Source organism: Lissotriton helveticus, chromosome 12 (genome assembly GCF_964261635.1).
Source record: "Lissotriton helveticus chromosome 12, aLisHel1.1, whole genome shotgun sequence".
NCBI classification, from domain to species: Eukaryota; Metazoa; Chordata; class Amphibia; order Caudata; family Salamandridae; genus Lissotriton; species Lissotriton helveticus.
The window spans coordinates 803,125,928-803,138,394 of NC_136073.1; the positions used below are offsets into that span (position 1 = coordinate 803,125,928).

Below are 12,467 nucleotides of genomic sequence, written 5' to 3' on the forward strand. Positions count from 1 at the left end.
TGTACATAGGGAACAGAGTCTGTTGATCAGGTGGTCACCGTCACTTGTTGATACTTTAAATCGGTAATACCACTCCAAAATGGCCGCCGTATTATTACGTCGCCTTGGCCTCCTTTGTTAGCAGTATTTCATACTTAGTGTTACCCAGGCGTCCTCAGCTGTCATGTCCTTCGTCTATTTCCATGGCCGTCACTGGACAGTGTCATGCCTCGGTTGTCCGTCTTCTCTTACGATGCCATTCGTTCCTGGGTGCACTGTGCTGGGTGCTGTGTGCTTGGCAGAGCGGGCGCTGTCGGAGGCTGAGCATGGAGCGTTTCCTGCAGGGCTGCAGGGCCGCCCTAAGGGTAAGGAGCCCGGGGGAGGGAAGAATGCAAAGTGCACAGTCACGGCAACATCTGCAGACGCTGCCCTGTCTGCTGCTATGTATATTGAAACACAGGGCACTCTCTGTACGACACTACTGACTGCACTGAACACAATCAAACCACTTGAATATTCTGCCCAGCAGTGCGCCTACTGTACGGAAACTACACTAGTTGACACTGTATACGAAGGCCTGTGGATCCTCTACACTCATTCAGATTAACTTTGTTGTATTTTCTTGCTCTGAAGAGTTGTACCACTGCATGAAATGCTATGGCAGTACTTAGAAACTGGAGGTGGTGGTATTTGCTGGTCTAATTAGTTCACATTTTTTAATGTCGTGTGATCTCTATTTTTAAATGACTAGTCAGTCTGCTAGCATGTTTCTTAAGGAATGAAGTTTGACAACTCTTCTTTTAAACTTGTTTTCGTGATCAGTGCTGACGCCCCATGCCTACTTGGCAATACTCTTGCTTTAAAATATGGTAACATCTAAAGATACACGCTCTGTATATCAACTTAGACTGCACAGATTACTTTGCGCCCGACATTTACTGTACCGAAAACACCTCTCAAACTGTTTACTTGTATTCTCATTGTCACCACATCACAGTAACTGAATTATGTCACGCTGGAGCCTGCAGGTACAATGCTATGTACAATTTTCATGGGGAATTGTGTGCATGGCACTCTGGAAACTTTCTGAAAGGTCCTTATTGTACTCACAGCAATGTGTACCCACCAGCTACAAATGTACGCTACACGCTCAATCAACATGTAGTACAAGCAAGCACTGTATACACTGCGTCTTTATATGGGCTGCGTCACTGTACATTTCACCCACAGTGCATCCTCCACCCTCTTTACACTGACTGTACATTTTGCACACATTGTATACTTTGTAACCACCCACTGCACAAGGTGATCACTGTGTCCAGTACACACACTGTAGATATAGAACACTGCAGTGCACCCACTACACATGCTGTATCCATTGTACATACTGTACTCCTCACACTGTTACCCAGCCATACACTAAAAACAGTTTGCAGTCCCAGCTGTCGACATCCTGCACACTTTCTCACTGTTTACAATGTACTTGTAGACTCCACATATACACTTTAACTATAGTGCACACTGCCAACGCTATGCACACTTTCTTGGGACAACTTTAAACACTACACTCAACACCCTATGCCCACTGTACTCATTGCACCTCTGTACACAAAGTTCACAGCAGACTACTGCTTATTTCAGTTGTCTGCTTATTTCAGTTGAGGAAATGTTTAAAAAGTCAGCTTTGGAAAGCGAGCCTTTCTCAACAATTCTGCAAACCTGTGTATCAATACCATTTTTTGAGTAAGGATTATTGTTGTGGCCGCTGAAATTATGCAGCAGGGTAGCACCGTATTGTGCGACAGGGTTGACTAAGTTATGCGGAAAGAAAAGGCAAATAATGCGGCACATTTTTGCATAGTATTATTTCATAATTCTATAATTTTAATACATGGTAATACTGTTTTAGCAAATGTTTCACCTCATTAGTACCAGTTTAACTCCCAAATACAGAAATAAGCAACTGAAAGATGACCAGTTAACCTTTGCGAAGGGTGTTCCACTGCCAGCAAACACGTTGCACTGATTTTAGTAACATTTGATCCTTTTGAGCTAGAAACAATTATTTTTGTTAAAATCTGCAGATTATGCAGCACATGATGGATTATATTGCAAGTGTGGCAAATCCATAATTATGTGAAAAAAGCAGCGACTTCAGAATCTCATAATTTCAGTGGCCCTGGTAAACCATATAGATCAGGATTCTCTAATGAGCAGCTAATGGTAGCTCTCCAGCTACCTCCTGCAAGTAGCTCTTCTGTATGCAGCCTAGTCTACTAAATTAAAAGCTTTTGCTTGTCTAAATTAATATGTGTATATCAAAAATGAAAAGTGTGTATTTGAGATGAAACTGTGTGTAAAGAGTTGGGGAGACGTGTGACTGATATTATTGACCAAGACTGATTTGCATAAAGCTGGGTCTGAACTTAGGTGACGAAGTGAAATAAATAACGATGATGGATTCAGCCCAGATCTGTGACTGAGTGTCTGAAAAGTTTCAGCGCTCCGTCCATTATCTCCTTCTGTTTGCGTTATTATTGACTTGTTGCCAAGGGTATTGCAGCTATGTCTGTTGGGTATTACCCATGTAAAGGCATTCCAAACTTGCAAGTCCAGCCTGATGTGCCAAGGTGATCACTGGTGCTAACTTTGCTCATTGTTGGCTGTTATATAATTTTAGGAGCTCCTGATGATTTTCATTGAACATAAGTAGCTCTTACTGAAGAAAAGGTTGAAGACCACTGATATTGACGTTAGCACAAAAATGAGACCTTTGTTTTTATGCGATAATCGGTGTAACAGTGCTCCTTGATGTTTACAGTAGCCTATAAACGCAATTGAGCCACCTGCTGTATTAATGTCTCTACTCGACAACTTAACACTGAATAACGCAGTCAGACAAGGAAGGGAGTCTTGCCCGTCATTCGATCATAGTTTTGACACATTTGGTGAGTACATCATGGTTTGTAGTGAAGTAGAGTAGTTGCACTGTGTAACATCTTGCGTAACGTATTATTGCAAACAATCATTTTATACAAAGGACTGTAGAAATGGCCAGTCCTTTCAAAACTGAATTTCACTGGTACTCGTTTATATCATTTGTTACTAACTTTGTATTGTGACTACTTTTGCTTTTCAACTCTACAAAGATACTTGCAGCATTCTGAGATCCTAATTATTATCTTTACCGCAGTTAAAGAGGCAATGCATTATTAATTATGATGACCGTCCTGTAATGCCGGTGTTAACTTCTTTTGGTAGTGTTTGTTTGACAGAGCCATCATCAACTATTTTTAGGGTCAAGAGAGAACAATCATCTATTTTTAACTTGATATGATATGCTTTAGTAAGGAAAGCTGACTACTAAGACCAGTCAGGCTTAAAGCGTCTGACTGGTTTCCAAATGTTTATATAAAAAACAAAATATTTGGTTTATATAGAGTAGTGTTGCACACTTTTAATAATTAGTATTATGTTTCGTATTTTTTTATGTCACAATCAGGACTTTGCCTGTGCACACAGTAATCCACTGAGATCATTTTATATTGTGAATAGTTTTAAGAAACTGAGTAATTAAGACAAAAAATGTACCAGTATACAAACTCCCCCCACTGTACCAATGTTATGCTGGGACCACTGCACACTTTGGATCCATTGCACACACCACATTGTATCCATTATCCATATTGTGCCCATTTCTGGCGTTAAATGAACGCCCACTGTAAACACTGCAAAATGCACATGATATGCGCACAGTAGCTCTGTGTAAGCTTTACACCAAACTGATAAGGTCACGCCTGGTGTATATCATATAAACATTGCATTGTGTGCAGTGTACACACTGAACTACACCTGCCCTGCTCACTACGGCTACTACTCAAACTACTATAACATTGCAACCGCTGTAAACACTGTCAAGTGACTCTTTAATTAGTGCATTCTACCGATCACTGCACCTACCAACCTGATGTGTTCACCCCTATCGTATATTGTTGAAATAGCTCACCCAGTTTACACACCATCACAAATTTACGCACAGTGCATGTCTAAAAATCCACCCAAGGTACATTCTTACTGTAAATGCAGAACATACCAAAAAAGTGCACTACACAGGTCGTAATACGCACTGCATGGTATGCACTGCGGCTGCAGTGCCTGATGTGCAGTACCCTTTGTGCATACTGCGCTGAAATACGCGACAGACTAGTCTCACTGTAAACAATAACTAATCCTTCTATTTGCAATGTATTTAGCCAAGTAGACAAGCTACACTGCACCTCTGTACACAGTGCACGCTCTCCATACCACACGGGACATTCTGCATAAATTCTACAGAATATGCATACAGAGTATCTGAGACACTCTAATAGATACTGAACAAAACGTACATCTCTATGCGCTACTCTCTAAAAATATAGTGCACCACATTTACTTTAGGCATTAATCACTATTCTCTATATGCAAAAGCTACCAGGTATTCTTTGTCCACCGTACGTAGCACACTCATTGCACAGTGCTGTCGCCCACTGAATTAGACCTACTGTGCACACCACAGTGAAGACATTGATTGTACACAGTACCTTGTATTCTCTACTGTGGGAATTTCTCAATGAAACCATCCTGTAGTGCCCTCGGTAAATGCATTGCACTTATTTTACTGCACTTGCTTGCAACAAAAAGAGTGCAGACAGCTCTATAAACCCTTACCTTTCTCTCTTGAACACACAGTACTGCACAAACTTTAATTTTACTTTCCGGCTGATGTGCTCAGTGTTTTCTTGCTGCTTGGTCTTGCTCGGCCAAGATGCTGTGGCTTACAAGCCATGCTGGGGATGCTACCACCAAATCGCCAGGATATTCTTCTGGTTGAATGGATATGTTGCGGGTCTGAGGCATGGGTAGTACACCTACCACCAGTTTCAAGTCTCATCAAAACATTGGTAGATTATTACCCCAAATGAGGCATGTGGCAGAAGCTTACTTATGGCTCACCCACATTTGGTAGTGTTGGGGATTCCTGGAGAGGGCTCCGTACACAGTCACTGTCCATAACTGGCCCCACCGTGGCAACGAATAGCAGGTGAACTTGATGTGTGTAAATTCTGAAACTGGAAAAGTCCTGGATCTCAGATGAACAGTATTTCAAAGGCTGACGACCACCATAGAATAGTTAGGGTAAATCAGTAGATTTAAATGAGTGTTTAGTTGCTGCAACATGTGGCAAGTAGGAGGTATGTTTGGTCTTGGCGACTTTTTCTTAAGGTCACTTTGTATGTAGATATTCCCAATAAGATTTGGTGCCTTTTCGTTGATCCCACTACCGTCTGGTTATAGTCACCAAATTACTAAACTCTGCTTTTTGCAACCCACTTCCCTCCCCACTGCTAGTACAGATCATGTGTCCTGTACTGATTGCCACTTGCAAGTACTAGCATTTCTCCTTCCACAGGCTCCCATTTCTGGAGGTCTAAAAGTGAGAATGTTGGTCCCACCACTAAACGCATTCCAGATGAAGACCTAAGTTGTCTGAGAAACCTTTTTGAAGGTGCCTCTTACGGTTTTTTGGCCATCTGATAGCGTTTTGCCATTTGTAACATCTTGCAATCTGTAGACCGTGAAACATCACTGGTAATTCAGTTGTCATTGAGGTCAGGGAACTGCCACTGAAGTGGCTCTTGGTCTTGATTGAGCCATCTATCTCCTTTATGAACATTAACATGATATTACAACATCCACTCCTGCCTTTGTTTGTCGTATGTTGTTTCAGATGATACAGACCAGTAAAGTTCTGCTATGGTGTTTTGTGGTCTTTATTTATATCCACTTTACAACATCATTGGGTCCACTTATAGTCCTCTGGGAACAAGCTAGAGTTCAAGAGGGACCACAAGAAGAAAAGATGAATAGGAAAAGAGGGTACTAGATAGTGGCAACAGCGAGAGACTAAGCTTTGTGGCTGAAGCTGTCTTACCCCCAATGTTTATAACAAACCTGCTGGAGCTGTGGTCCAGCACCTTTTACCAGAAAAAGTGTTTTCCAATAAATGTTGTGTACATATCTTGCACTGCTTATGCCATTAAGGTACTAGAACTTTGTTAATGCCCTTTTTAAAAGCATCATCTGAGCTCACAAGCGTCCTCTTCTTATTGCCAATCGTATGGAAACTTGACGGATTTTCAGCTGCTTAGCCTCAGTTTTATTTTCCCAGTTGGCACTTTTCAGTCTTTGCAGGGGATTAGTTCATCATTGTAAATCTTACTCGACCCCAATTTAAATCCTCCTCACTGTAGGCAGCTGTGACTTCTATCAGTGCCATCCAGAAACATTTCTAAACAGGAGTGTTTGTTCTTACTTTGGAATTTATTTTCGCCTAAATGGGACTTCAGATACCCTATGCATGCATTCAAAGGTCCATTACATTATATTTTGGTTTTCTAAATACTGGCTACCTATATCTAAATATTCATTTCAGTTTCTATTTTTTTTAAGTGCTCAACCTCACCATGACCTGTAAAGTGATGCTTAACAACAATCGCCATTTAAAACGAATATTCTAACTTATACGAGTATGTTCAACAAGATGACAGAATGGGCTAGAAAAGCACAATAAAACGTGTTTGAAAATAAAACTACAATTTCCAATTTAAATAAAAACTGAAAAATAAAAAAAGTGTCAAAACAATGGTCTCAGTTGCAAAATAGGTCAGGGGATACATTGATAGTGCTACCTAGAAATAGCAATAATCGATTGTCAGCACTGCTTCAGACCCTTTTATTCTGGGATATCAATATTAAGGTTAAATCGTACATTATTTTTCGCTACCATGACAATTGATAAACTAATATGAATTAAAAATGTCAGCTAATCTGTCGGTTACAAAGTATAAATATTTTGCTGCATGTAATAGAAAAGGCATATTGTGGTAATTTGTATTTTGGTCAAATAATGCTATTTTGGGGCTCTAGTGACATTAACGGTTAGCGTTTCCGACTCGTGTTTTTGTATCATGTCACAAAAACTGCTTGGTGTGATCACTTGACCACAGCATGTGGTTTCAGCAAAGTATTGTTTTGTTAATTGGGTCGCTGTTCGTTTATTTTAAAAAAGGAATAAAATAGATGTCTGAATCTTTACTATCTTTTTTCTTTTGAGAACATTTCTATCTTTTTTGATGCTATCTATATTTTTTTTAAATTAGAACTCTGATTACTTCCAATTTTTCTGTGCTTTTGCCAGAATGATTTAAAGGGTGAAATCTAACCTTTACCCATATCTGGAGCCCTATTTCAAGTTTTTTAATGCATTGGTTTCCTTTTGTCTTCTCGAATGACTCACTTAATGCCTAAATTAGCCATGACATCTTCGCAAGATATTTGTAGCCAGTTATGCCGCCATTACGTCTGGGCTGGAACGATGGAGCACAGGGAAACCCCCTGAGGTGTAAAAATGACCCAATTTTTCTCACACAGAGCTTCTGTCGTGATTAGCTATGGCGAGGCAACCGCCGCAGGCCACCTATCTAAAGCAGTGAGATTCAAAACATGCTTATTAAAAGAGCATAACATTTAAAAGCACAATTACGAACATAATAAGAGATGGCTGCTTTGCTGGAATTTCTCTGCAAAATATTTGGAGTTTGATCCTATCACGGTTCACATGAGTTCTTGTTCATCTAGATAAGCTCCTGCTACAGAGGTGATGGTGTGCAGCCCACGTCATAACTTCTAATCTCAGCTGATACACTCTTTCATCTTTCCGAGGTTAAGAAAATGAGTACCATTAACTTGTGTATTGATAAACACCAGTATTAAGTGACACACTTTGGTGTGTTCTGTGCAAGTGATATTGTTTTTTTAACTTAGTTTAATATTTATAGTGCACATCAATGGCTTCAGGCATTCAACAAAGTACACTATATAAGCAAAACACAGTGTTGAAAAACGTAAAGTGGTGACTTAAAATATAAGAATAGAAATATCAACCATAGCAGCTACCCCAGCTTCTTGTATGTGTAAATATATTAATGTGTGTGTATATATATATATATATATATATGTATTTGTGTGTGGGCATGTGTCTGTGTATGCATGTGTCTGTGTATGCATGTGTCTGTGTATGTCTGTGTCTGTATGTGTGTGTGTGTATGTGTGTATATATGTATGTGTGTATATATATGTATATATGTATGTGTATATATATATATATATATATATATATATATGTGTGTAAATGTGTATATATGTATGTGTGTAAATGTGTATATATGTATGTGTGTAAATGTGTATATATGTGTGTGTAAATATGTACATATATGTATGTGTGTAAATATGTATATATGTGTGTAAATGTGTATATATGTGTGTGTAAATATGTACATATATGTATGTGTGTAAATATGTATGTATGTGTGTAAATATGTATATATGTATGTGTGTAAATATGTATATATATGTATGTGTGTAAATATGTGTAAATATGTATGTGTGTATGTATGTGTGTGTATGTGTGTGTTTATGTATGTGTGTATATATATATATATATATATATATATATATATATATATATATATATATATATATGTACGTGTATCTTGAACTGTTATTGCATTCATAAACCGAGTTGCAGAGACTTTTTAGCTAACGTCTGTATTATTTTGGCCCCTTTCTTGGTATGGGGCCACACACAGGAATCCCCTGCCCCTCACAAAGATTCTACGGTGGATATGTTCTGATGGCATTACGGGTACTTGAATTAGTTGTTATGTACCGGTGTTAAGCTGCAGCTGGTTAAAGCCTGGATCAGAAGAATCTATCTCAAGTTAAATGTTGTTGCTGCTGGATCGACAATAGGTACTTACCTCACTCCCAGATACATGCAATGTCGGTTTCATTTGCCAAAGTACAATATTTGAAGGGCAGGCCAAGGGTCTGAGGGTTTAACATGAAGCTGATGTTAGTGAGAACTCTCAGACCAGGGGTAGTCTAGGGCAGTTATAACACTCTTCTGTCAGCTCTGTTAGAGTTCCTTTGTAACCCCACAAATCCTTATTCTGGAGTTGTGCTCTTCCATATAAACACCTTACTGGACTACTCTACTAACCAGTGGACTTTGCGATTGCCAGCGTCCGCTGGGAGTTGTCCTTGGGGAACTCTTCTAATGTTTGATTAAGTAAGTGTGTAACTCTGAGTCTGTACAAGTGGCTCTATGCTCCAGTTACTTATGTCTAAGTTGCCCTTCCTGGCCTTTAGATGTCTCCTTGGTATCTTGGAGTCATATCTGCCCACAGTAGATTCTCTGTCCAGACTTCCAGATGTATTATCAACCCTCCGCGCTTTACCTGCTACCGTCCTAATTGCAATTAGAAATGTGCAAAATACATTTATTCTCGTAAATCATGTGACTTCAGAGATTGTTTCAGTTGTTTTTTTCTCCTATGTGAATAGGAGCAAGTTAAGTCCCCAGTGTTTGTGTTAGAAATGCTCAATGTCAAATGTAAAACAAGCAACATGTGTCAGAATTTCGTAGTTTTCTTCAAGGAGTGTGTTTAAAAGCTAATCTGTTCTGGACAAAACCATACAAAATAACAAATCAAAACTCAGCCAAAAATATAACGCTGGGTCTTGTGCTCTAAATTACATGGTTTTGCAGAGATTTGGCCTCGGTCACCAGAATGTTTCTATAATTATAAAAATGACTCACGGAGGCCGAAATGGGAGTTTCCAGAAAAGCTATTTGTAAAATATATATATACTAGGATGATTCATCTGAATCTGCTTTCTCCCAGTCAGTGAATGTTTTGGAAATTTGATAAACCGTTATGCTTAAGCCTCTTTGTCGCCCTGCCCCCACTGGCAAAGAGGTACTTTGTGAAAAAAGTTAGAGCGAGTTGTATTTTTGGCCAACACCCTAGCCGTAGTCCAGTCAACAACACAAATCAATGGTTTCAGAAAGGGCAGTCCGTGCAGTGAATATATTCCAGCTGACTTTCGAAGAGACTTTAAATGTCTTTTGACGTATAGCATGGACTCCATGTGTCTGCCCACACGGTCAGGTGCCCATGACTTTTTCGAGGGCACTGAGCGAGACGGGCTTAAAAAGGCAGCTGTTTATACAGGGCTGGCTTTGCTGAAATCCAGGGTCACTGTATGAGGGTGTCTGAGTCAGCCAGTCTGCAGGGGCTAGTCTTTGATGCAGAAAATAGCTCCTGGCTCTACAAGTCTCCCCAGGCATACAAGCATAATGTATAATAATAAAGGTTTCACACTCCTCCGCCCTCTTTTTTTTGGTCTGGCCTTTATTCCTAGTCTACGGCTGTGTCCTAGTTTTCTTAACTCTACTGCTGCTCGGTCACTTTTCAGAGACCTTTCATTCATTGGTGGAAGACTACCAGACAGTGCAGCTGTCTAGCTGCAAAGATATGGTAGGGACATTCTGAAAGCTTCCTAAAGAAGACATTCCTCCCTTTGCACATCATTGGCTTAGAATGTTGTTACTCACATTTGCTTGCTTTCAATTCGCTGGCTTCATTTGTTGTATTCCATCCAGCATGTCTATGTCCCTCCCCTGGGGCGGAGCCTGTTTACCACCCCGCTGGTCGGCTCCTTTTAATTGTACACAAGTGTGTGATTTTCTGAATTCTTATATTTTTCATAAAGCACTCCAGGAGAGTGTGTATTTTCCAGCTGTCTTCCTAGCGTGGTTCTCTGCTCATCCCAGAGCCTCATGTTGTTTTGTCGACTGTGTGCTTCTCTCCCCCACCAGCATGCTATTCCACCCAGCGCACCAAATTGGTCTCTTTGGAGCCCTTCTTCCCCCCCTCCCCCCACCCCCAAATCTTAATAGGATTAGAATGTATAGAATATTTTCTTATTCTTCCTAGTATACAGAAATATATTTGTATTTAAATTCCTAATATCTGTAATTGTTTGTTTCAGGATCCTCTCGAATTTTATTCTAAAGATGGATTCGGTGTAAATTGAAGCGTTTCAGTATTGGGCCATTCGCCTCAATAATGTGACAACAAGAAGATCCAATTGTCTGTGTAATAGATCAACTTGACAGAAAATGTGTTGAGTCCTAAACCTTTGAGATATGTTGATTGTGTAGGGTTGCGTGCCTCTGTCAATGACTAATCTGATTGCCAAAACCGGAGACTCCTAAGCTCCTCTTTTGATATTAACATTGACTAGAGTGTTTTGAGTTCCCATGGCCCAAGGTGATCTGTTGAACCCTAGGTAAATACTCATATACGTTGTTTTAATGCCCACTAGCTTCTTTACCACCCAGGGAAATTCAGCTTCATCAAAATAAAATGTCTTTTCAACATTTCAATGTAACGCTTTTAGTGGTAGTCTCACGGGAGGGTGCAGTATTCACAAAATCAGTGACTAAATGTGTCTGATATTCGTCCTGATGCTTTGCTATACTAGCATATTATGAAATCCACAGATTTTCCAGTTGTATGTCTTTGATGTGCCATTAGGGTATTCTTTGTTTCTGTTTTACTAACTCTGTAACTGCAGTATAAATGCTCTAATTCTTGTTAGCAGGCTGATATTAAACACTGGGGCATTAGGAGAATTGCAAAATTTGGTCAGTGAGCTGAAATCTATGATTCCAGACGGTAGCCTCCTCAGGAAATTCAAGTGATTATACGTTTTTTCCATCAGAATGCGTAATAAACCGATGGATGTGGTAATACTGGGTCCTATTCCAGGCAGTTTCACCTGATGCTTGCTCTAAGCAGCTGGAAACTTTCAGCATGCAACCGGTGGGGTTGAAGGGACAGGGGTGCAGAGCTGGCTTTTGTCTGTGAGAGGGGAACTTTGTTGGCTTCCCATGCTACATGGATTGAAGTTTGCTGCTCCCTGGAGGAGCGATGTGAGGCCTGGTGTTGCCAGTCTTGGAATTATGGTGCCCGGAACTTGTGGACCCAAAAATTCCAGGCTTGGAGAGATCTGGAATTGGGAGATGTGGCACAGGCACCCTTCAAAACATGTTAAAAGGTTAGTGGAGGAAGCTCTGGGGTATTAACTGCATGCATGCATCCCGGGCCTCATTTCTCCACTACATATGCCAATTGCAGGGTCCGATCTGACACAAAGGCTGCTGGAACCTCACCATTATGGAAGAGGTTAGAAGCGGATGGTAGACAAGTGTACTCCCATAGGTGTGCATTGCTCCAGGTCTTCCCTATGGCTAGTGGGTGGCCACTGGTGTGAATGCCTTAAAGGATTAGCCTGAAGAATTCTGATAGGAATTGGAGTGTAAGAAAGCACCGGGGAGCAGAAAGTGCAGCAACGTTCTTCAATTAGAGGTACTAATATAATTGGGCTACTAAGGGGCTATCTTTCATCTGCCTGCAAGTGGCTATCCATGTGTTTATTTTATGGGCATCTCTGATGTAACTTTTATATGGATCTCAATTCCAGGCAGACCAATGGCTGTCACGCCACAGTTACTTAGAAGGCGTGCCTTCTGGTAAAGC

At 40.3% G+C, this 12,467-nt stretch overlaps 1 protein-coding gene across 1 annotated transcript in view; it reads left to right on the plus strand.

Moving 5' to 3' along the window:
• The first annotated feature begins 223 nt into the window (after nucleotides 1-223).
• The window catches only part of PRUNE1 (prune exopolyphosphatase 1), a 78,035-nt gene continuing 65,791 nt past the window's right edge, over nucleotides 224-12,467 (plus strand). Inside the window, exon 1 of the mRNA XM_078669505.1 lies at nucleotides 224-344. Within this exon, the coding sequence (XP_078525631.1) occupies nucleotides 306-344 (39 nt within the window). The 5' untranslated portion in view covers nucleotides 224-305. The remainder of the gene's footprint in view (nucleotides 345-12,467) is intronic.